The sequence below is a fragment of the Budorcas taxicolor genome, chromosome 5, assembly GCF_023091745.1.
Source record: "Budorcas taxicolor isolate Tak-1 chromosome 5, Takin1.1, whole genome shotgun sequence".
Lineage (NCBI taxonomy): Eukaryota > Metazoa > Chordata > Mammalia > Artiodactyla > Bovidae > Budorcas > Budorcas taxicolor.
This window is the reverse complement of record NC_068914.1, coordinates 86294544-86321938: the sequence shown is the minus strand read 5'-3', so window position 1 is coordinate 86321938 and position 27395 is coordinate 86294544. Positions and strand designations below refer to the sequence as shown.

The 27395-nt window shown below is 36.3% G+C and overlaps 1 protein-coding gene across 1 annotated transcript in view; it reads right to left on the bottom strand.

Moving 5' to 3' along the window:
* Positions 1–2474: 2474 nt before the first annotated feature.
* Positions 2475–27395, bottom strand: part of ABCD2 (ATP binding cassette subfamily D member 2) — an 86853-nt gene continuing 61932 nt past the window's right edge. The window contains exons 8-10 of the mRNA XM_052640694.1: positions 20759–20843; positions 12342–12467; positions 2475–2694 (exon numbers count right to left, since the gene is read on the bottom strand). Of these exons, the coding sequence (XP_052496654.1) occupies positions 2475–2694; positions 12342–12467; positions 20759–20843 (431 nt within the window). The remainder of the gene's footprint in view (positions 2695–12341; positions 12468–20758; positions 20844–27395) is intronic.

The window sequence follows — 27395 nt, the reverse complement described above, 5'->3', positions numbered from 1 at the left end:
ATCTTACTCACATTTTTCTCAAAATTTAACTATAAGAATAGTAAAACATGGTATACTCTTTGGACCATTTTGTAAACACTTAAATGAAACATAAATACAAATTCAAATTACAGTTTTTTCCCCTCCAAGTTAGGGGATATTGGTCTTGGAAGAAAATTCAGAAAATAAATGGACACAAAATGTGCATGCAAAATATGTTTCTTTAGAACTCTTAACATTTAAACCACAATGTGTACAGCTTTTAATACAGAATTTTAAAAATCCTTGAATCCTGTACATTATAAATTATGAGTTCTTTACTTCAGCCAGTTGGTAGGAAATATTAAATAAGGGCTAATTAAAAATCTAATATTTGCTTTGGCATTCTTTTCATACCTCAAAAACAATATATTTTTTCCTAAATGCTTTATTTTCAAATTAAGAAAATTAAGCCATAAAAATTATGCACATGTTTAAAATGACAACTTTTAATTTTCTTCTTCTACCTTTAAAAATTAACTTCAGACAACCACCCCAGACTTTTCCCTACAGTGGAATAAACTGGATAACTACTAATACATTATTTAGATAAATGAATAATATTTTTCAAGTTTTAGTTCCATGAATTTTTTATAAAACCTTTGATGCCTGCCTCACCTCTCTAATAAGTAAGTAGTAGTAACTGACAAATGAATAAATGAGCAGTTAATGATACTAACAGAAAAACTTTGATGTACTGGTTTTGATTTTTATATTACATTCTTTCAAGAAAGGTGGTTACATTTATTGATAATTAAAAATGTCAGCATCAAAGAATTGAAAGTGTGAAATGTTACGGTGTTCTATTACAAGCATCATGAATGACATCCAGGTCTTCTACCAATTGAAAAAGTCTGAGAGTCACTGACTTAGCATCTATTATGGCTGTGTCTAAGTAAGCAAATAAAGTCTTAAACCACTAATAACAGAGTATTTCCACTTTTTCTGGCCTATCAGTGGCCACACAAGCAGTAGGAGATTAAAATGGTAGTCCTGGCTTTCATACTAACTCCAGGGCAATCGAATATGTAAGATTTATCTCATAAGACTATTCCATACAGATTATTTCTCATTATGTTTGATAAATATTAAATTGACATAACAGTTCCCCTTTTGATTGCTGGGTATAGGGGTACATTAATATTGAGTAAGAGTGCATATTGTTGAAAGATTTTTCTAACATTCCTGCCCCATTTTAAGTCACAGACCAATGACCTTTCCATTTTATACTTAATTTCCATATCTTTTAGACAATAATCAAATAATGACAATACTAGCTTTACTAAATTTATTCTTTTTACAACATCTCATCTTTTATTGCTATTACTGCCCAGTTGAATTTCAAAGATAATAGTGAAAATAGCACTGAACCAGGGAAATAGGAAAACTTTATTTGAGCCTGGGCTTTGCCCTTAAATAAATTTGCATGATTAAAGCAAATATGAGTGTCAATTTTCTCAAAAGCAAACTAGGAAAAATAATATCTGCCTCAAAAGTTTGCCATAAGGATTAAAATGAAGTGATGTAAATGAGGATTATAAATTATATTATTATAAATTGCAAATTATAAAATACTATTTCAATGTATATTATTACTCTGATTTTGAAAATCTCTCTATTCTTATAGCACTGCTATTTTTTAAATGTGGTGGACTCCTTTGAGCATGAAAACAAGCTAAGTATTTCTGGACAGAATTTGCAATAAATAATCCTTTCAAGTAAAGTAACAGGCTGAGACAAACATTGTTTGGATACTCCTTTTCTAAATTGGCAATTCTCTTTTTAGAATGAAAAAGTTTACTAACAAATAAGTAAGATTCTTATTAAAATGAACTTGTTTTGTGCCTATATTGAGCTGCTCAAAATTTAAAATTAAAAATAGGATATTTTTTACATATAAAAGAAACATAGCCATGCTTCTTTCTTTCAACCACTGTCATTAAAAGAATTTTTTCATGTTGAAATTACCGATCAAACTATTGTGTACACAGGTTTAGTTGACCACTGTCAATAAAGGAACATAGATTCTAGCTGTTAAATCTAACAACCATAAATGGACAAAAATGTCACTCAAACTTCTATTTTTATGCACATGGTTTCAACACAAACATTGTTCTTAAGTTGTCTATCCTCAAGACAGGTCTCATGTTTGTCAAGACTTTCAGACACATCACATACACATAGCAAATTTGCTAATTCACCTAGAAAATCCTGTTTTACATGTGAATTAGTCTTTCATTAGGAATTAGTATAAGCCATAATGACTAATCTTACATAATGTCGTTGTTTATTTTCTTCTGAAAAGTCAGCTCATACATTTCCTTGATGCTAAAATCTTATAAAACATTTCTTGCTACCTTTTCTCCCTCTGTCCTTAGCTCAACACAATGCATGAACTGTAAGCATGTCTCTGAGCCTTTAACTAAAAATTAACATTTAAAACATATCAGAATAAATTAGGATGTTTCATCTTCATTTTTTATTGTTTTCAGCACTGAGTCTTCTCCCAAAATTTTACATAGTTCATTGAGTCTCTGCTGCATTTTGGGAATTCCGGCTAGCTGAGATTCTAGCTTTTGTTTTTCTTCACTTAGTGTTAAACGAATAGCACTATCCAGTTGTTCAAAGCGCCAACCTCCTTCACCATCAAACTGTAATAAATGAGTGTGGTATTTCCTGCATAATCAAAATGAAATCATATTATTAGCAATAATTACAAAAAGCCATTTTACTTACAGATTTATCATTCTAATTGATATTCAAAGGCAAATGTTAAGTAAGGTGTCTATTTTACATTTAATTTTCAAGAATCGTTCAAGAGGTAAAATATTGTGATTGTTTCACTTCCAAAATCATTAGTCTCTAGAAAATTCTATTGTTTGTATTAAATTTATTTTTTATTCTGAATATATGTGTATTGCAAAGGAAGACATACTATTACATTTATTTATATTCATAAACTAGTATAGCTCCTGAATAACCATACTTAGAAAGTGAAGAAGAACTAAAGAGCCTTTTGATGAAAGTGGAAGAGGAGAGTGAAAAAGTTGGCTTAAAAACTCAACATTCAGAAAACTAAGATCATGGCATCCAGTCCCATCATTTCATGGCAAATAGATGAGGAAACAGTGGAAACAGTGAGACTTTACTTCGGGGGGCTCCAAAATCACTGCAGATGGTGACTGCAGCCATGATATTAAAAGATCCTTGCCCCTTGGAAGAAAAGTTATCACCAACCTAGACAGTGTATTAAAAAGCAGAGACATTACTTTGCTTACAAAGGTCCATCTAGTCAAAGCTATGGTTTTTCCAGTAGTCATGTATGGATATGAGAGTTGGACTACAAAGAGAATTGGACTATAAAGAAAGCTGAGAGCTAAAGAATTGATGCTTTTGAACTGTGGTGTTGGAGAAGACTCTTGAGAGTCCCTTGGACTGCAGGGAGATCAAACCAGTTCATCCTAAAGGAAATCAGTCCTGAATATTCATTGGAAGGACTGAAACTGAAGCTGAAACTCCAATCTTTTGGCCACCTGATGAGAAGAACGGACTCATCGGAAAAGACCCTGATGCTGGGAAAGATTGAAGTGGGAGAAGGAGGGAACGACAGAGGATAAGATGATTGGATGGCATCACCAACTTGATGGACATGAGTTTGAGTAAACTCTGGGACTTGGTGATGGACACGGAAGCCTGATGTGCTGCAGTCCGTGGGGTCACAAAGAGTCGGACATGACTGAGTGACTGAACTGAACTGAACTAGAATGGGAATAAGAACAGGAAGCAGAGGCAAGAAAGTAAAAATTTTAAAGGTTATTAGGAAAATAACTAAGAAGAATAAAGGAAATACACTATCCTTTGGGGATGAATTAGTCAACATAAGAAAAATTTCTCAAATATCAAAGTTTAAAATGTTTTTTAAAAATGAACTTATAGAAGTCCTCTAAAGCCAGTTTCATGCTTTCATATAATTTGCTCTCTTTTTCTCATGTTTCAAGTTCATAACCAGGAATTTCAGAGAGGTATAGAGATGATTTTTACTGATGAGACAGGAGGTAAACAACCTTTTCCTAAGTGAAAGTTAAGGTTACCACTCTTTGGGAATTGTAGGGTGTATGTTTAAAGAAGGTAGTCCTGGCAGATCTGGCCTCACACAGCTGAGCCACTGCATCTTGACACTATGCTGAAGTGGCACATGTTCTTATGTGTCTTCAGTTTTTATGCCGTTACCTTACAGGTTTTCTTACTTCTTGTTTTCTTTTAAGTTCTCATTGTTATTGGTTACTATCCTCAGTGTGGATCTATCAGGTCACTTTACCCTCCTTTCTAAAATTGAAATATCATTTATATATTATAAATTCATTCTTTTAGAATGTAAAATTCAGTGATTTTTGGTATAGTCACACCCTCATGCAACCATCAGCACTATCCAATTCCAGAATATTTCTTCATTCCCAAAAGAAACCTCATACCCATTAGCAGTCCATCTCCATTTCTTCTGCTGCTCAGTCCCTGCCTACTACCAAGCTCCTCTCTACAGATTTGTCTATTCTGGATATTTCATACATACAGAATCATACAAAACAGCTTTTTGTTACTGACTTCTTCCACCCAACAAATGATCTAAAAGTTGTATTATTAGTACTTCATTTTTATGGCTGAATAATATTCCATTTATGGTATTGTACATTTTGTCTATTTATCGATTGATAGAAATTTGGGTTTCATTACATTTTGATTGGATGATTTTACCATTAAGATGGGGAAATTAAACTAATTAAATTAAACTATGTCTAAAAGAGTAAATATCACTCTTAAGCTGAAGGCTGATGTTCATATGTTTGATATCATATGACAGATATTAATCTTTCCCATATACTTTTGAGTAACTATCTTTAGGGTTTCAACTTTTCCAAAAATTAGACCTCCCAACAGGTGGGACCTTGCAAAAATTAAAACAATGTGTTCTTACATCAAGGGAAATTTTTTTTAATGACAATATTGCTATTAAAATATGACAGCTAAAACAAAAGTAATGAAAAAACAAAAGAAGGATAGTGATACAGGAAAGAGAATTAATAGGAAAAAAACTATCATTTTGTTTACTTCATTGTCAACTTCTCTTGGACTTTCCTAACCATGAATCTTCAACCAGGAGCAGTTTCAGAATGCAGTAGTTCAGATCTTGAGCAGCTTCCACTTTCAGTGTATATTGAAGGCTTGGCTCATCATTCCAGGCCTACAACATTATTTGGTTTCTACACAGGGGAAGAAACTATATTGGTATTTCATGACCTATGTTCTATATTATGTGCTAAAATACTATTTCAGGGTGTATTTTAGTCAGAGGAATTTCAAAGAAAACTATTTTAACTGAGGCTTATTGGAAGTAATCTGCAGACTTTCTGTACAAATAAGATAAAGCATTGGATAGTGGTAATTATAAAATTGTACTTCTATTCAGGAATCAAATAATTTAATAAGCTTCTATAATTTTTGATGTCTTCAGATACAGTATTGATTTTACTCTTTACAGTCAACAATTACCTATTTGTTGTATGGAGGAAAATATAATACATATTTTTCCTCTTCTGAAATCTTTTCAGGGAAAATAAGTATTTCATGTAGGAAGAAAGGATAATCAGAAATGATAGATTTCTATAACCTAAAATGACTAAACTAGTTCATAAATCAGAACTAACATGATTATTAGTTTACAGGGAAATACACTATAGGTAGCTACAATTAAAAACATGTTTGTTCATTTGATTTTTGGTTTGAAAGTATGAAATTAGATTTTATTATTTATTTAAAAATTTGTCTACTACACACCTGTTTGAAATAGCCAAAATCTAGAACACTGACATCTTCAAAAGCTGACAAAGCTGTGGACCAACAGGAACTCTCTTTCATTGTTTTTTGGTGGTTTAGTTGCTAAGTTGTGTCCCACTCTTGCAAACCCATGGACTGTAGCCTGCTAGGCGCTTTTGTCCATGGGATTCTCCAGGCAAGAATACTGGAGTGGGTTGCCATTTCCTTCTCCAGGGGCTCTCATTGCTAGTGGAAATGAAAAATGGTATAACTGTTTTGGAATACAGTTTTGTAGTTTCTAACAAAACTAAACATACTCTTACCAGTACAATCCAGTAACTTCACTTCTTGATATTTACTTAAAGGACTTGAGAAAACGCATGACAACACAAAAACCTGCATATGAATGTTTATAACATCTTTATTCATAATGGCTAACACTTGGAGGCAACCAAGCCTATCTTCAGTAGGTGAATGGATAAACAAACTGTACATTGAAACAATGAAATATTATTTAACACTAAAAAGAAATGAGGTATCAAGCTGTGAAAAGACATGGAGGAAACAAATGGTTATCACTAAGTTAAAGAAACCAATCTGAAAAGGCTACATACTATATGGTTCCAGGTACATGATATTCTGGGACAGGAAAAACTGTGGACACATTACAGATGAGTGGTTTCTGGAGCTGACGTTGTTGTTGTTCAGTCTCTAAGTTGTGTCCAACACTTTGCAACCCCATGGGCTGCAGGGCACCAGGCTTCACTGTCCTTCACTATCTCCAGAGTTTGCTCAAACCCATGACCATTGAGCCAGTGATGCTATCCAACCATCTCATCCTTTGTGGTCCCCTTCTCTTCCTGCCCTCAATCTTTCCCAGCATCAGGGTCTTTTCTAATGAGTTGATTCTTCGCATCAGGTGAACAAAAATATTAGAATTTCAGTTTCAGCTTCAGTCCTTCCAATGAATATTCAGGGTTGATTTCCTTCAGGATTGACTAGTTTGATCACTTTGCAACCTAAGGGAATCTCAAGAATATTCTCCAGCACCACAGTTCAAAGCATCAATTCTTCAGTGCTCAGGCTTCTTTATAGTCCAACTCTCACATCCATACATGACTACTGGAAAAATCAGAGCTTTGACTAGATGGACCTTTGTTGGCAAAATGATGTCTCTACTTTTTAATACACTGTCTAGGTTTAATACACTGTCTAGCTTTCCTTCCAAGGAACAAAAGTCTTTTAATTTCACGGTTGCAGTCACCATCTGCAGTGATTTGGAGCCCAAGAAAATAAAATCTGTTTTGCTTCCACTTTTTCCCTTTCTATTTGTCATGAAGTTGTGGGATTGGAACTCATGATCCATGGGTTGAGGAGAGAGATAAAATGGCAGAGCACAGAGGATTTTTAGAGCAATCAAAATACTCTGTATAATACTATAAGGATGTATTTTTCAAATTTGAGGACATATTGAGGACAGCACTTTCACAGCATCATCTTTTTAAACTTAAAACAGTCAACTGGAATGCCATCACCTCCACTAGCTTTGTTATTTGTCATGCTTCCTAAGGCCCACCTGACTTCACATTCCAGAATGTCTGGATTTAGGTGAGTGGTCACACCATCATGATTATCTGGGTCATTAAGATTTTTTCTGTACAGTTCTTCTGTGTATTCTTGCCATGTCTTCTTAATATCTTCTGTTTCTGTTAGGTCCATACCATTTCTGTCCTTTATTGAGCCCATCTTTGCATGAAATGTTCCCTTGGTATCTCTAATTTTCCTGAAGAGACCTCTAGTCTTTCCCATTCTATTGTTTTCCTCTCTTTCTTTGCACTGATCACTGAAGAAGGCTTTCTTATTTCTTCTTTCTATTCTCTGCAATGAAATGGGTATATCTTTCCTTTTCTCCTTTGCCTTTAGCTTCTCTTCTTTTCTCCGCTATTTATAAGGTCCCTCTGACAACCATTTTGCCTTTTTTGTATTACTTTTTCTTGGGGATGGTCTTGATCCCTGTCTCCTATACAATGTCACAAAGCTCCATCCATAGTTCATCAGGCACTCTATCTATCAGATCTAGTTCCTTAAATCTATTTCTCACTTCCACTGTATAATCATAAGGGATTTGATTTAGGTCATACATCTATGGTCTGGTGGTTTTCCCTACTTTCTTCAATTTAAGTCTGAATTTGGCAATAAGGAGTTCATGATCTGAGCGACAGTCAGCTCCTGGTCTTGTTTTTGCTGACTGTATAGAACTTCTCCATCTTTGGCTGCAAAGAATATAATCAATCTGATTTCAGTGTTGACCATCTGATGATGTCCATGTGTAGAGTCTTCCCTTGTATTGTTGGAAGAGGGTGTTTGCTATCACCAGTGCAGTCTCTTGGTATGTTAGCCTTTCCCCTGATTCATTTTGTACACCAAGACCAAACTGGACTGCTACCTCAAGTATCTCTTGACTTCCTACTTTTGCATTCCAGTTCTCTATGAGCTATTTCAAATCCTAAAAGATGATGCTGTGAAAGTGCTGCACTCAATATGATAGCAAATTTGGAAAACTCAGCAATTGCCACAGGACTGGAAAAGGTCAGTTTTCATCCCAACCCCAAAGAAAGGCAATGCCAAAGAATGCTCAAACTACCGCACAATTGAATTCATCTCACATGCTAGCAAAATAATGCTCAAAATTCTCCAAGCCAGGCTTCAACAGTACATGAACTGTGACTTCTAGATGTTCAAGCTGGGTTTAGAAAAGGCAGAGGAAGCAGAGATCAAATTGCCAACATCAGCTGGATCATAGAAAAAACAAGAGAACTCCAGAAAAACATCTACTTCTCTTTATTGACTATGCCAAAGTCTTTGACTGTGTGGATCACAACAAATTGTGGAAAATTCTTCAAGAGATGGGAATACCAGACCACCTGACCTGCCTCCTGAGAAATCTGTATGCAGGTCAAGAGGCAACAGTTAGAACTGGACATCAAACAACAGACTGGTTACAAATCGGGAAAGGAGTACATCAAGGCTATATATTGTCACCCTGCTTATTTAACTTATATGCAGAATGATCAAGCAAAATGCTGGGCTGGAGGAAGCACAAGCTGGAATCAAGATTGCCAGGAGAACTATCAATAACCTCAGATATGCAGATGATACCACCTTTATGGCAGAAAGCAAAAAAGAACTAAAAAGCCTCTTGATGCAAGTAAACAAGGAGAGTGAAAAAACTGGCTTAAAACTCAATATTCAGAAAACAGACATCATGGCATCTGGTGCCATCCATTCATGGCAAATTGATGAGGAAACAATGAAAACAGTGAGAGACTTTATTTTTTTCAGCTCCAAAATCACTGCAGATGGTGATTGCAGCCATGAAATTAAAAGATGCTTGCTTCCTGGAAGAAAAGCTATGACCAACCTAGACAGAGGATTAAAAAGCAGAGACATTACTTTGCCAACAAAGGTCGATCTAGTCAAAGCTATGGTTTTTCCAGTAGTCATATAAGGATGTGAGTTGGGCTATAAAGAAAGGTGAACACTGAAAAATTGATGCGTTTGAACTGTGGGGTTGAAGAAGACTCTTGTGAGTCCCTTGAGCTGCAAGGAGATTCAACCAGTCCATCCTAAAGGAAATCAGTCATGAATATTCATTGGAAGGACTAATGTTGAAGCTGAAACTCCAATACTTTGGCCACCTGATACAAAGAACTGATGCATTTGATAAGACCCTGATGCTGGGAAAGATTGAAGGTGGGAAAACGGGGTGACAGAGGATGAGACGGTTGGATGGCATCACCAACTTACTGGATACGAGTCTGAGTAAACTCTGGGAGTTGGTGATGGACAGGGAGGCCTGGTGTGCTGTAGTCCATGGAGTCGCAGAGTCAGACACGACTGAGCAATTAAACTGAATTGAACTGAACTGATGCTGAAGCTGAAACTCCAGTACTTTGGCTACCTGATGAAAACAACTGACTCATTGGAAAAGACATTGATGCTAGGAAAGAATGAAGGAAGGAGGAAAAGGGTATGACAGAGGATGAGATGGTTGGATTGCACCACTGACCTAATGGACATGAGTTTGAGTAAGTTCTGGCAGTTGGTAATGGACAGGGAAATCGCATGCAGCTGCATCCATGGGGCTGTGAAGAGTCGGACACGACTGAGCGACTGAACTGAACTGAACTGAACATAAACTGAATTGAGCCTGTAAGTGTGCAGGCTCAGTCGTGTATGACTATTACGGTAGACACATGTATTTATAAATCTGTCCAAACCTATACAATGCACAACAGTAAGTGAATCCTAAGGAAAATTATGGGCTTTGGATGCTAAGAATGTGTCAGTATAGGTTCATCAATTGTAACAATTATACCACTCTGGAGGGCAATGTCGATCATGGAGGAGGCTATACATGTATAGGGACAGAGAGTATGGGCATATTTCTGTAGGTTCAATTTTTCTATGAACCTAAAACTTTTTTAAAAAGGAAAGGTCTTAAAAACAACAACAACAAAAACCTCTTTGTTCTAAAATGAAAAAAAAAAAAAAAGCAGCTAAACAGGCTTCCAACGCCACTTTAGGCTACTTGAATAGGAACTAAATGACAAGAATGCATAATAAACTCATTGATAGAGGTTAGCGAAACACCAGGACTGTGTTAGAAAGGACTCAAGAGTTCTACAAGTCTGGCTCCACAGGCATATGTCATAACTGTATTAAACCAATTCCTGTTGGTTCTCTCCAAGAGAAGGTCATAGATATCACTCATCGACATGGACTGTAACTCATCCTGGACCAGATCCAGACTGCCTCTGGGGAGCTTGGCAAATCAGGGTCCTATCATTCCAGATGCTGATTAATATTTTTAACAACAGAGAGACAAACTACAAAATTCTATAGAAAAGATCACCTCATGAAATTCTCTATTTTCAGGTAAACTTTGAGAAAGAAAAATATAAAAAATCTGAATGTTTAAATAAAGTGATTATCCTCTCAAATAGTAGATTTGAGAGGAAATAGATTATCCTCTCAAAAGTAGAATTCAGAGTCAAAGAACTTTGAACAAATAAAATCTGATCTAAACTGAACACTCAACTTACTCACAGTCTTAAATAAACAGTCTCTATAAGGTAAATATTAAGGTAAGCATTAACTTAAAGCTTGCTATTTAGTCTAGGTTTGAAGTCATGTACATACTGACAGCTTTGGCACAAATGTGATCAGCCACATGCTACAGAATGCTCCAGTCAGAGAGGAGGAATCCTGCCTATCCCTTGGGAAATAGGAAGCCATAGCATGCAGAGTTCACTATATACCTACTAACATGTCAAAGGAAAAGATTTTGATTGATGAAACAGAAAAGCAAATGTAGGCAGTAGAATGTAGTGAGAATTAAAGTTTTTTTATGAATCATGCATGAGATACCTTTCGAGTTCCTTATAATAAGTAGTGCAATAGAGGAGGGTATAGAGAATATGATCATAGAAAATTATGTTCCTCATTTCCTAGTTCTCAGTTTATTCATCTGTATAATGGGAAAAATTGGGCTACCTATACTCTATAAGGTTGCTATTGGGCTTAAATAAAATAAGCTTGGAATAGAATAGGTGTTGAATCTGCATTAGTGGCTCTTATGATGATGAGGAATCAACAAAAACATAAGGGGATGATAAAAATGGTGATCATTTTTTAAAAAAGAGAAAATTCCATTAAGTTTTATGAAATATTATTTACAAAAAATGTCTGTTCATTTTTTTGTTAAGACAAAGGGGGGGAAAAAAAGCTCAGTTTATACACTCTAATTTTTCTCTTGAGATAGTTTTCAATTTAATGTTGGTAAGGTCCCACACCCACTGGGAGGTCAAAGTTTTGGAAACTTAAAACCTAAAGAGAGTTACTCAAAAGTATATGAAAGGACTTGTTTGGTTGTCTAGTGGTTAAGAATCCACCTGCTGATGCAGGGCACACTGGTTCAATTGCTGATCCAGAGAGAATTCACAGGCTGTGGAACAATTAAACCTGTGTGCCAAAACTACTGAGGCTGTACTCTACAGCCCACACACACAATTACTGAGTTTGGGAGCAGCACCTACTGAAGCCCGCACACTTTGGAGCCCATGCTCTGCAACAACAGAAGTCACTGTAATGAGAAGTCTGCATACCATAACTAGAGAGTAGGCCCTGCTTAGTTCCTACTGCAACTAAGGAAAGCCCATGTGCAACAACAAAGACCTCGTGCAGCCAGAAATAAAATAAATAAATACAATTTTGAAAAGCATATGGAAAAGATTAGTAATTTCTGTCATATATTATCAAGTATAGGAACTTCAACTTTTAGCTTAAAAAAGAGTGATTTTACTCTCTTAGACATAGTTTAACCTTAACTGAAATGCAGGTGGAAAATAATTGAAATGTCTTATGCTCTAGGGTAAAAAGTTTAGTAAAGTCATTCTTTAAGAAACAAAAAGAAAAATCATTTATCATAAATGAGCATTGGAAACACTTACCAAAGTGAAGGCCTGTGTGTTATAGAAAGTAAGGAAATTCCAGCTCCTTTTGCAGCCTGAAATATCTTTCCTTCAACATCAATGCTGACAGCACTGGTGCATTCATCTAGCAATGCATATTTTGGTCTTAAAAATAAGCAGAAATAAATTAATAATTTTCATTTTGAATTATAAACCTTTATTTGGCAATATGAACTGCAATGTTAACAACTTTAAAGGAGAAAAGTGAATAATGACATGTTTAAGATGACAAATGATAAAGCAAAAAAAGCAAGTCATTCCCCCTTGTTTGGAATATAATTTCATATTCTTCTTAGATTTTAAATAGATTTTTTAGATATTTGCTCATAATACAATAAGCTTAATTGTAGATTGGTGAATCATGACTATGAGGCAGAAGAAAGATGACAGGTCACTGAAAGAACCTTGCTGCAAAAGACAGTTCATTCTTGGTGACAAGGTTCTAATTACATGAAAAATGCATTTTAGTAGCGAATTATCGATCATGTCACAATTCTGTTTGCAAACATTTATTGAGATAATTTTATCAATAATGTAAATACTTAATCACTATTGATAGAATTTTGTTGATCTAAGACTCTGCAAAAGTAAGTATGGCTAATACGACAAATTTAGAGCAGGCATTTAACCTGGTAACATTGCGACTATTTTCTTTGGGAAAAAAATCTACATATATTTTTCTGATTGCACTCAACACTTTTTTCCACTAGCTCAGTTTTTTTCTCTGGAAATGACTATCTACTACCATCAGAGGCACCTGACTTTGCCACCATATACTTCTGTTTACTCTCTTCCTTTCATTTTCACCCTCTAACTCTTTATCATTTTTTCCTTTCTCTGTCTTCTTTCTGTCAATGGAACAGAATAGAGCCCAGAAATAAACTCACATATCTATGGATAATCTTTGACAAAGGTGGCAAGAATACACAATAGGGAAAATATAGTCTCTTCAGCAAGTGGTATTGGGAAAGTTGGACAGCCATATGTAAATCAATAAAATTGGAACACAGCCTCACACCACATGCAAAAAAAGACTCAAAATGGCTTAAAGAGTTAAATACAAGAGAAGACACCACAAAACTTTTAGTAGAGAACACAGACAAAACATTCTCTGACATAAATCAATGTTTTCTTAAGTCAGTCTCCCAAAACAATAGAAATAAAAGCAAAAATAAACAAATGAGACCTAATCAAACTTGTAACCTTTTGCATGGCAAAGAAAAACATAAGAAAAATTAAAAGACAATCTAGGGACTGGGAGAAAAGTCATTGTAAATGATATGACTGACAAGGGCTTAATTTCTAAAACACACAAACAACTCCTATGATTCAATAACAACAAAAAATAACCCAACCAAAACATGGGCAGAAGACCTAAATAGATAATTCTCCAAAGAAGACATACCCATGGTCAATAGGTACATGGAAAGAGGCTCATCTAATTATCTCTAATTATTAGAGAAATGCAAGTCAAAACTGCAATGAGGTACCAACTCACATCAGTCAGAACAGCTATCATGAAAAAGTCTTCAAATAATAAATGTTGGGGAGGGTGTGAAGAAAAATGCAAACATCTTACTTATACTGTTGGTAGGAATGTAAATTTGTACAGTGATGATGGAAAACAGTATTAAGATTACTCAAAAAGCTAAAATTAAAGTTTCTGTGTGTGTGTATTAGTCGCTCAGTAATTTCTGATTCTTTGCGACTTCATGGACTGCAGCCTGCCAGGCTCTTCTGTCCATGGAATTCTCCAGGCAAGAATACTGGAGTGGGTTGCCATTCCCTTCTCCAGGGGATCTTCCTGACCCAGGGATCAAACTCAGGTCTCCCATACTGCAGGCAGATTTTTTACGGTCTGAGCAACCAGGGAAGCACACATGATCCAGCAATCCCAATCCTGGGCATATACCTAGATAAAGCTATAATTTGAAAAGATACATGCACTCTTATGATCAAAGCAGCACTGTTTACAATAGCCAAGACATGGAAGCAACCTAAACGAATAGGGACAGATGAATGGATAAAGAAGATTTGGTGTGTTCCACAAAATGAAATAGTATTGAGCCATAAAAAAATAATGAAATAATGCTATTTTCAGCAACATGGATGCAACCAGAGATTATCATACTAAGTAAAGACAGCCAGAGAAAGACAAATACCATTTGCTATTATATTTTATATGAACATGAACCTATCTGTGAAATACAGACTCATGGACATAGAGAACTTGTTTATGGTTGCCAAAGGGGAAGGATGGGGGAGGGAAGGTGTGAGAGGTTGGGGTTAAGCAGATGTAAGCTGTTATACATGGAAAGGATAAACAGAAGATTCTACTGTATAGTAACAGAACTACATTCAGTATCATATGACAAACCATAAAATGGAGATTAATTTTTTAAAACAGAATATATATATACACACACATTTATGTATAGCTGAATCATTTTGCTGTACAGGAGTAATTAATACAACATTGTAAATCAACCATGCTTCAGGAAAAAATACACTGTAAAAGAATAAAATAAAATGATGAAGAAAAGATAAAAATTGAAACCAGTAGTAATTTCTCATTCAGCAAAAATATTTGGCACGTCAAACTGTTTCCTAGTAGTTTGATGGATTGTTTATTAATAAGATCCTGTTTCCTATTGTGGGGGTGAGGGGGGGGTGGCTGTCAAGGATAACAGAGGGCTTCCCTGGTGGTCCAGTGGTTAACAGTCCACCTTGCAATGCAAGGGACACTGGTTTGATCCCCGGCCCAGGAGGCTCCCACATGCCATGGAGCAGCAAGCCCATACGCCACAACTGCTGAGCCTGCACTCCAGAAGCCCATGTGCCTAGACCTGTGCTCGGCAACAAGAGCAGCCATCATAATGAGAAGTCCATGCACTGCAACAAAGGGTAACTCCTGCTCACCACAACTAGGGAAAGCCCTTATGCAGCACCAATGACCCGGCATAGCCAAAAGTAACTAAATGTAAGGATAATAGATATAGGAGCCAAACCCAACTTTAACACTACATTTGATTTTAATATCAGCTCTCCACACAAAGAAATAAAGATCACTGCAGTTTCCCCTTGGCAACAGAAGTGGTTTAACTGGTTAGCTTTTGGTTACTGTTCAGGTTAAAGTATTAAGAATTATTTGTTTCAGAGTTTATTTCTGTTTGTGGATGATTTTTTTAAGTAAAAATGATAGAGGATAGAAGGAAGTATAAAACAGAGAGGTTTGGAATAAAATTTTATTTTTTTGTATAACTATTTTTAGTAATAAGTTATTGTATTGTGTCTTATTTTTTAGAGTGCTTTGAGGTAAACAGACGAGATGCCATTTTAGAATTAGAAAAAAACATATATTTCTTACACTCTGTTGTCATAGCAACTCCTAGCCTAGTAGATGTAAGATATTTTGTTTCCTTGGTAGGGCTGGTTTTGTGGTGTGTGTGTGTGTGTGTGTGCGCGCGCACATGCATGCATACACACATGTAAATATATTAAGCAGTGACTATAAGCTGAAACTGATATAACTAAGTAAAACATTAGATAACACTGTTTCTCACATTTTTCTTTGGGTACATCATCAGAAGAGTAGGCTTAAGAAGGATCTAATCTATTTCCTATAAGATGGAACTTTTCCAATCATTTTTAAACATTAAAATTAAAATCCTCTCAAAAAGACTGATTTTGGCACATAATTCTCCTTGCTAAAGTTCTCCACTTTAGTTGTTAGCTCAAGTCTTTCTCATTATAATTCAAATCTTCTTATTAATCCTTTGAGAAAGAAAGGAGGCAATTTCTCATTATTATACTTTTCCTTCACTGGGTTTAAAAAAATTTTTTTAAGTTGATTTACAATGTTACATTAATTACTCCTATATAGCAAGGTGATTCAGATATATATATATATATATACACATATATGTGTGTGTGTTTAGTTACTTAGTCATATCTGACTCTTTGTGACCCCATATACTGTAACAAGGGTCCTCTGTCCATGGGATTTCCCAGGCAAGAATACTGGAGTGGGTTGCCATTTCCTATATATATTCAGATATATATGTATATATACATATATATATCTGAATCACTTTGTTGTACAGGAGTAATTAATATAACATTGTAAATCAACTATAATAAAATTGTATACATATATTCTTTTTTATATTCTTCTCCATTATGGCTTATCATAAGATAGTGAACATAGTTCCTTTTGCCATACAGCAAGACCCTCTTGTTTATCCATTGTATATATAAAAGCTCACATCTGCTAACCCCTACCTTCTCTTCAGTCTGTCCCCACAAATTCTCTCTCCTAGCAAGCACTAATCTGTTCTCTCTGTTAATGAATACGTTTCTGCTTCATAGATAGGTTTATTTGTGTCATCTTTTAGATTCCACATATGAATGACCTCATATGGTATTTGCTTTCTCTTTCTGACTTACTTCATTTAGTATGATAACCTCTAGTTGCATCTGTGTTGCTGCAAATGGCATTATTTCTTTTTTTTTTTTTTTTATGGCTGAGAAGTATTCCATTGTATAGATGTGAAGTGAAGAAGTGAAGTCGCTCAGTCGTGTTCGACTCTCTGCGACCCCATGGACTGTAGCCTATCAGGCTCCTCCGTCCCTGGGATTCTCCAAGCAGGACTACTGGAGTGGGTTGCCATTTCTTTCTCCAGGAGATCTTCCCAGCCCAGGGATCAAACCTGGATCTTCCATATTGCAGGCAGACGCTTTACCATCTGAGCCACCAGGGAAGTCTTTATCCTTTCATCTGCAGATGGACATTTAGCTTGTTTCCATGTCTGGGCTATTGTGACCAGCACTGCTATGAATACTGGGGTGCGTGTCTTTTTGAATATCAGTTTTGTACAGATATATGCCCAGCAGGGCGATTGCTGGGCCATATGGTAATTTTATTTTTAGTTTTCTAAGGGACCTGCACACTGTTTTCCACAGCAGCTGCACCAATTTACATTTCCACCAATAGCGGAGGTCCTTCACTGGCTTTAGTATTTTTTTTTCAGTATCATTTTATACACAAAGTATTTTAGATACACGAGTATCAAGTATTTAAGTTATAGGCACTTAAAAGTCTCTTTAGGTTAGCATCTTTTATTAATGCCATTTGCTTTTTATCTTATTAACACACTGACATAATGAGAAATTTACAGCCACATATTACATTCCATCATTTTACATTTCAGGTTTCAGTTGTAGTTCAGTTGGTAAAGAAACTGCCTGCAACGCAGGAGACCTGGGTTTGATTCTTGGGTTGGGAAGATTCAACTGGAGAAGCAAATGGCAACCCACTCCAGTATTCTTGCCTGGAGAATACCATGGACAGAGGAGCCTGGCAGGTTACAGTCCATGGGATTGCAAGAGTCGGACATGACTGAGCAAGAAAACCACCATCATGTCACATTTCACCAACTGTACGGGGGATCATATTACTGAATATTTATGGACAAAGCACAAACAGATTCAAGGTAATAGTGGTTAACAGCTAGTCATAAATTTCATACTACAAAGTTTACTCTTGAATCTCACCACATTATCTCAAAAAAGTCATTGTAAAATATACTTCACTAAAAATTCAGAGTTTGCAAACTTTGGTTTATACCTTTTAGTTTGCCTTATCCTTGAACTAACCATTTATATTATTAAAATACTATATTATTACACAACATTTTTCTCATTTATAAACTCCAGCTATAACACAAAACAATACATACTGTATGATTTAATTTTGGGTTTTCCCTGGTGGCTCAGACAGTAAAGAATCTGCCCACAATGTGGGAGACCTGGGTTTGATCCCTGGGTCAGGAAGACCCCCTGAAGGATGGAATGGCAACCCACTCCAGTATTCTTGCCTGGAGAATTCCATGGAGAGAGGAGCCTAGTGAGCTACAGTCCATGGGGTCGCAAAGAGTTGGACATAACTGAGCGACAAACACACACACACACATGAAGTTGTAGAACTGGAGAACTAATTTATTCATTAGAAATGGAAACAGAAATTGTCTATGGAAAGATTTGACTGGAAAGGGGCATGAGGGACTTTCTAGGGTGATAGAATCATTCTTTATCTTAATTGGGATATTGATTATATATTGTATATACATTTATCAGAATTCATTGAATTGAATAATGAAATACATTTATGTATTTGGTACATAAATGTTATAATAATGATAATAACAATAAACAAACCTTGGCTAGCTGTTATATAGTAATACACATAATAGGATACAAAATAAAAAGAGGGATACAGGGAATTCCCTTGTGGTCCAGTTGTTAGGACTCAGTGCTTTCACTGCTGGGGCCTGAATTCAATCCCTGGTCAGGGAACTAAGATTCCACAAGCCATGTGGTATGGCCAAAAAGAAAAAAAAGAGGAATATAAACTGTACTATAGTTTATGAAAATAGTTACATATTAAAAAGTTAAAAATAACAACCAACTTTTGTATACTAAAATAGAGAAAAAACTATACTAAAATTTTATGTGCTACAAGTAGTAAAACAGAATTTTTTCTTTTTACTCATCTAAATTTTCTACTTCTATAATATAAACACATAATTGTATTTAATAAAGTTGTTTAAACTATACATTATTTTTTCAGTGATAAATATTACATGTTATATTCTTAACAAAAATGGCTGAACCTAAATATAATCAAGTTTTGAGCTCTAATTTCCAGTTTATAAGAAAAAAAATTAGATTGAGGAAAGAGGTAAAGGAATCTCAAGAGGAAACAATCAGATCAATCTTGAAAGGACAACGTTCTTAAAGGACAACTGACCTAGTTTCTTCAACAAGTCAATAGCATAAAAGATAGGAGGGGCACAGAGGCAGGGAGAAGAAACAACTCTTTTAATTAAAAAATAATTAAGAGATATATAACAACAAAATTCAATACATAAAAGTTGTTTGGATCTTGGTTTGAAGAAACCAAGTATAAAAAGATATTTTTGAGACTATCAGGGAAATTGAATATGAACCAGGTATGAAATAATTTTAAATGATTATTGTCAATTGTACTAATGATGATTATGGTATTTAATGTAAGAAAATATCCTAATATTTCAGAGATTGATGTCAAAATATTTCATGGAAAATTCCATGATTTTGGATTTGTTTCACAATGCTTTATATAAAAAAATATATAAATCAACTACTGCAAAAATTAGATTTGTTGAGTCAGTGTGATAGGAATATAGGGTTCATCTTACAATATTCTCTTTTTTGATGAACTTTTAATGGCTTTTCCATAATAAAAGATTTCTAAAAAATTGATAGCCAACTTGTTACTAAGTGTTTAATGAGGCTTAGTTGATTTTTTTTTCATTTTTTATCAGCTTTTAAAAGTTCCCTACAGAAGTTTTATTGCTTCCACTGCAACTTCTGCAAGAGTATTGCATGTGCCCAGCTTATGGTCCACTCAGCCATCCATGTACATAACTTCATTGACCAAGATATAAGTATTGGAAGTAACAATTTAGGTTCTCATTGCCAGAGGCCTAACATTAAAATAAGAATTTATTTTTCGCAGAACAACAGGATAAAAAAAAAGGAACAATCATAATAGCTTCAATATTTCTTTCCATTGTCTTGTGCTTGATACTTTGAACCAAAAGGCTATGAAGCTGGTTAGAAATAGAAAAGTTTTATCAAGAGAAATTATTTCCTGCATCTCTTTATTTCTGAGTCCATTAAGACTTATGCTGGTTGGTTCCTTTCTCCATTAGATATGCCTCCTCTCAAGAACACTATTAAGTTTTGTAGGCCACTGACTGATTAGAAATTTAATTTAGTTTTAATTTAATAATATAATTGAGAAGTATTACTGAATATCTGGGCTTCTCTGGTGGCTCAAATGGTAAAGAATCTGCCTGCAATGCAGAAGATCTGGGTCCGATCCCTGGGTTGGGAAGATCCCCTGGAAAAGGAAACAGTTACCTATTCCAGTATTCTGGCCTGGAGAATTCCATGGACCAAGGAGCCTGGAGGGCTACAGTCTATGGAGTTGCAAAGAGTTGGACACACCTGAGCGACTTTCACTTCCACTGAATGTCTACCTACTGTGTTCACAATAGCATCATAGTGGTTATCTATTCTTCACATTTTAAAATTAGTAATATCCCACTTAGGACACATAAAAATTTAACTTTGTCATCTAACATTACTCAACATAAAATAAGTAGAACAAACACTTGGAGATTTCTGTCATATTAAAAAACAACCTAAGAAATGTAAATACTATAAATTCTAAGCACTAGCTTTTCAGAAATATATTTTCAAACCAAATAAGGACAAGGGATCCTATCTGAACATTTTTTGATTACAATAATAGAATAGTATCAATTGTAACTTGAGTATAATACACTTACCTATGATAAAACATGCGAGCCATGCCCATTCTTTGCTTTTCTCCTCCTGATAAGACATCTTTCCAGTCCATAATAGCATCCCATCCTTTAAAATATATAAAAATACATATTTATAAAGCATCTTTTAACCAAAGAGAGCATCTTTTACGGTTTTTACCTAGATGAGTGATTCTTAGCAAGTTTAAGCTATTACACAAAGAACCTGATATTTCACCAAACATATGCCTGGATATACCAGAGTGACTTATGTTTAAGCACTTGGTCTTAGATTTGATATTTTTTAACAGTAATAATTACTTATACTGACAGAACATATTCTAAGAATTCTAAATACTGACACTTTGAAAAGGTGTTTATTTTTTAATGTCTCCAAAGAGTTGGTATACTTAGACTTATTTTGCAGGGGGGTAGGAGAAAAGACCAACAAATTTGCACAGGTCTATTACAAAGTCTGGGCTTCTCGGATGGCTCAGTGGGTAAAGAATCTGCCTGCCATGCAAGAGACAAAGGTTTGATCCCTGAGTCTGGAAGAGGGGATGGCAACCTATTCCAGTATTCTTGCCTGAGAATCCCATGGACAGAAGAGCTTAGCAGGATACAGTCCACAGGGTTGCAAAGAGTAGGATATAACTGAAGTGATTGAGCACACACACACATTACAAAGTCTACAAAAGATATGAAAGGAGCTTATTTAAATGGCTTCCATCAGCTGGGCACTTGATATGAGTTGTACTTTTCACAATTTTCATTGTATATTTCATAACCTCATGAGGTTCCTATTATTAGTGTTATTTTATAAGTGGATAAACTGAAATTCATGAAGATATTGATATATCAAAATTTATACAGCTATATATTAGAGCTAGGATTTATATATAGATGTATCTTCATGTTTTACAATTTACCTATTCCATCTCTAACAACATCATAAATACTTTCTGTTGGTTATTTATTCAAAAAGCAAGTCTTCTGTTTTCTAAAAAATAGTTAGATTAAAAAAAAAAAAGCTAGATCAATACATACTAGTATAGGGAAAAGCAAGATGGCAGAGAAGTAGGAGGACAAGGAGTTCATCTCTCCCCACAGATGCATCAAGAATACATCTACAGATGGAACAGTTCTCACAGAGCACTGGCTGAACACTAGGAGAAGACCTTGGACACTGGAAAGGACAAGAAAGATCCATGTGGAACCATGTAAGACGACAGAAGGGAAAAAGAGGACAGGAAGTGGGATAGGATCTGCTTCTAGGTGGGGGATCTGAAGAAGCTGAGAAGTTCCTGCATCCAGGGAAACCCCCTTGTGGAGGGGCAGATTGGTTGGGACAGAAGGAAATCATCTGGGCCTGTCGGAGGGGAGTGAAACAGCCGGTCTGGCAGGCAAGACACAGTGAGCCCTACACAGACAGTCTGTGCCACAGCCCTGCCCCTCCGAGCCTGAGACTCGTGTCTGTCCGTGTGCATGGGCATTGAGTGCTGGGACACAGGCAATGGGAGAGAAGCTGAGGAGAGGACCGCTGCTGGATGCAAGCAGACAGGACAGCCTGGAGGGATGGGGATGAGAAAGTCCATAGCTGGGAATACTTGTGAAGGAAACCCGCACTACCACAGAAGCAAGGAGCCATTGTTGAGTGACATGTAGGGGGTGGAGCTGTCTTTGCAGCCTCTCTCTTGTCAGCCCCTACTTATACCCCACCAGGGTGAGCGGTCTCATGCCTGCCACTAGGCACTAGAAAAGGCTCCTGCCGGGGCTAATCCTTTTTTTACCTGTGGCCAAACTCTAGGAAAAGTCTCTGCCAGGGCTGGCCCCAGCTCACCTGCTGCTAGGAGCTAGGAAAAGCCTCTGCTGATTGCTTGGAAAGATCACCCAGGGCTAACCCTCATGTGCCTACCACCAGGTGGTAGGAAAGGCTCCCACCAGGGCTGGATCTCCCACATCATGGCCATCAGGTTCCCTGTGAACCTGTGACTGGGCCAGATCTCTTACAACTTCCAACCCCTTCGTGCACCTGTTGCCTCCCATGACGCTGGCAGCTGTGCCACCTCTGGGCCTTGTCCTGACTGGGGCAGACCAAAGTGCTCCAGGGCAGCCTTGGGAGTAGATCCCTGTGTGCAACTTACATTCAGAGGTGGAGCTAAAACCAAAGCTAAGTCCCAGGGGCCACTCAATTTAAGAAGAAAAGCTGAAATTTTTCCTTGCAGGTGCACAAATTGAAACCGTCACAAACAGCTTGGTAAAAACTCAGCACCTACAAAACATCTGAACAGATAAGTGCTCCCACAGCCAAGACAGACCTAGTTTTAGCAGGTGTAGCACTAGTGGTAAAGAACCCACCCACCAATACAGGAGACATAAAAGATGTGGGTTCAATCCCTGGGTTGAGAAGATCCCCTGGAAGCAGGGCAATCCACTCTAGTAGTGTTGTCTGGAGAATCCCATGGACAAAGGAACCTAGCAGGCTATAGTCCACAGGGTTGCAAGAGTCAGGCACAACTGAAGTGACTTAACATGCATGTACACTTGGTGGCTTGTGCCAGGCTAAAGTCTGAGCTACCCCTATAACACCTGGTAGCTTCCTAGATGGTGCATTGGTAAAGAAACTTCCTACCAATGCAGGAGATACAAGAGACGAGGGTTCAGTCCCTTGCTCAGGAAGATTCCTGGAGTAGGAAATAGCAACCTACTCCCATATTCTTGCATAAAAATTCCATGGACAGCAGAACCTGGTGGACTACAGTCCATGGGGTCACAAAGAGACAGACATGACTGAGCAACTGAGCACGACTGAGCACCTAATACCCACAAATGGTCCAGATCCATGATTACTGCAATCTTGGGGCTGGACTTCAGTGGATCTACTCCGATGGCCTGGTGAAAGAAATCTCTAAGAGACACCAGGGTCAAATGCTAGCATGGCAATGCTAAGATCAGTATAGTCCGAGGGTCTGCACAATGGGTGAAAGATCACACGGCAGAGTACACCACAGAAGAGTAGCTCCAAAGGAGGGATGCTCAGTAGCTTCCCTCCCAGCAGGAGTGCTCCAACTCTGCCTACTTTGCACCACAGATCAGAAACACAGCTAAAAAGCAAATCTGGGAGCTTCTACTCCAACAACTAGGAAGCCGACTCCACCTATGACAGGGCAGTGACAACTAAAGAGCAAAGGGGAGGCCCCACTCAATATCCAGGGCAGGCTCTGGTTACCACAACAATAGTCTAACCCTCATTAAGAGGATAACAGCACAAGTCTCTGGATCAACCTCACCTACCAGGGGACAGATACCAGAAGCAAGAGGAACTGTGACCCTGCAGCCTGGAAAGCAGATCATAAACACAAAACTTTGAGGGGAAAAAAAAGAAAGGTAACAAAGAGATATGTTGCAGATGAAGGAGCAAGATTAAAACCTACAAGAACAATTAAATGAAGAAGAGATAAGCAATCTATCTGAAAGAGAATTCAGAGTATGATAGTAAAGATGATCCAAGATCTTAGAAACAGACTGGAGGCATGGATTGAAAAGATATAAGAAAAGTTTAGCAAAGCCCTAGAAGAACTAAAACACAAATAAACGGAAATGAACAAGACAGGAACTGAAAATGACAAATACAATTAATAACAGAATACCTGAGGCAGAAGAATGGATAAGTGACCTGGAAGACAGAGTGGTAGAAATCTCTGCTGTAGAACAGAATAATAATAATAATAAAATGAAAAGAAATGTGAATAAACTCAGAGACATCTGGAACAACATTAAATGCATGAACATTTGATTTATAGAGGTCCCAGAAGAAGAAGAAAAAGGGTCTGAGAAAATATTCCAAGAGATCACAGTAAAGAACTTTTCTAACATGGGAAACGAGATAGTCACCCAAGCCTAGAAAGCAAAGAGAGTTGTATAAAGGATAAACACAAGCAGAACACACTGAGACACATATTATTAAACTAACAGAAATTAAGTACAGAAAATATTAAAAGGGGAAAGCAACAAATAACATACAAGGAAACCCTAAAAGGTTATCAGCTGATTTTTCAGCAGAAACTCTGCAGGTCAGAAGGGAGTGGCAGGATATATTTAAAATGATGAAAAGGAAAAGCCTACAACCAAGAATACTCTAACCAGTGAGGCTCTCATTCAGATTTGACAGAGCATCTAAAGTTTTACAGATACACAAAAGCTAAGAGCATTCAGCACCTCCAAATCAGCTTTACAACTGCTAAAGGAACTTCTACAGGCAAAAAACACTAGAAAGGAGAACAAAAAAGGAAGGGTAAGAGGAAAAAGACATACAAAGAAAACCACACCGCAAACAATTAAGAAAATGGCAATAGGAACATATATATTGATAATTATCTGAAATGTAAATGGAATAATGTTCCAACCAGAAGAAACAGACTGGCTGAATGGATAAAACAACAAGACCCATATATTTGCTGTCTACCAGAGACCCACTTCAGACCTAAGGATACATGCAGACTGAAAGTGAGGAGATGGAAAAAGATATTCCATAAAAATGGAAAGCAAAGAAAAGCTGGAGGAGCAATACTCACATCAGACAAAATAGACTTTAAAACAAAGACTGTTAAGACAAGGAAAGATGCTACGTAATAATCAAGGGATCAATCCAAGAAGAAGATAAAGCAATTGTAAATATTTATGCACTCAACCTAGGAGAAGCTCAATACATAAAGCAAATGCTAACAGCCATATAATGGGAAATTGACAGGAACATGATTAATACCAATGCATGGATCATCCAGACAAAAAATTAACAAGAAAACCCAAGTCTTAAATGAAACATTAGACCAGATAGACTTAATTGATATATGCAGGACATTCCATCAGAAAACAGCAGAATATACTTTCTTTTCAAGAACACATGGAACATTCTCCAGAATAGATCACATCTTGGGTCACAAATCAAGCTTCAGTAAAGTTAAGAAAACTGATATTGTATCAGGTATCTTTTCTGAAACAGTGCTATGTGATTAGAAAGCAAATACGGGGAGGGGGGGTGGGAACTATAAAAACACAAACAAGTGGAGGCTAAACAATGTGCTACTAAACAACCTATGGATAACTGGAGAAATAAAAAAGGAAATAAAAAATATCTAGAAACAATTGAAAACTAAAACATGATGACCCAAAGCCTATGGAAAGCAGCACAGTTCTAAGAGAGAAGTTTATAACAATACAATCCATCTCAAGAAAAATATCAAATAAACAACACAACTTGTACCAAATGCAACTAGAGAAAGAAGAACAAACAAAACCAAAAGTTAGTAGAAGGAAAGAAATAATAAAAATCAGAGCAAAAATAAATGAAATATTATAAAACAGAGAATAGCAAAAACCAATTAAACTAAAACTTGGTTCTTTGAGAAGATAAGCAAAATTGATTAAAACCACTAGCCAGACTCCTTAAGAAAAGAAAGGGAGAGGACTCAAATCAATAAAATTAGAAATGGAAAAGGAGACATTACAGCTGACACCACAGAAATACAAAAGATCATAAGAGACTACTACAAGCAATTACTAAGTTGACCAAAATGTTTGTTTGGCTCTTTCTGTAACATCTTCTGAAAAAATTTGAGTGAACTTTTTGACCAACTCAATGTATGCCAATAAAATGGACAACATGGAAGAAATGGACAAATTCTTAGAAAGGTATAACTTTCTGTGACTGAACTAGGAGGAAATAGAAAATATGAACAGGGATTTCCCTGGTGGTCCAGTGGTTAAAAATCTGTCTCCCAGAGCAGAGGATACAGGATTGATCCTTGGAGAACTATGATTCCCACAAGCCAGAGAGGAACTAAGGCCACACGCTACAACTAGAAAGAAACTCATGAGCCACAGCAAAGAACTTACACGCCATAGCTAAAACCTCATGCAGCCCTAAAAGTAAATCAATATATTAAAAAAAATTTTAACTGAACAAAAATATGAAAAGGCCAGTCATGAGTAATGCAATTGAAATGAAACTGCGATTAAAATCTTCCAAGAAACAAAAGTCCAGGACTAGATGGCGTCACAGGTGAATTCTATTTTAGAGACCAGCTAAGACATCCTTCTCAAATTCTTCCAAAAATTGCAGAGGGAGGGATGCTCCCAAGCTAATTTTATGAGGCCACTATCACCCTGATACCAAAACCAGACAAAATTAATACACAGAAATCTCTTTCATTCCAATACACTAACAGAAGATCAGAAAGAGAAATTAAGAAAACAATTCCATTTACAATTGCATCATGGAGATGAAACTATCTAGGGATAAAACTAACTGGGAAGGAAAAATACCTTGATTCAGAAAACTATTGGATACTGATGAAAGAAAACAAATATTACACAAATGGATGGAGAGATATACCATGTTCTTGGATTGGAAGAATCAACACTGTAAAAATAATTATACTACCCAAAGCAATCCACAGATTCAATGCAATCCCCATCAAATTACCAAACACATTATTCCACAGAATCAGATTAAAATCATTTTTAATTTGTATGGAAACATGAAATACCCCAAATAGCCAAAGCAATCTTGAAAAATAAAAACAGAGCTGGAGGAATCAGGCTCTCTGACTTCAGACTATACTCCAAAGCTACAGCAATCAAGACAGTATGGTACTGGGGC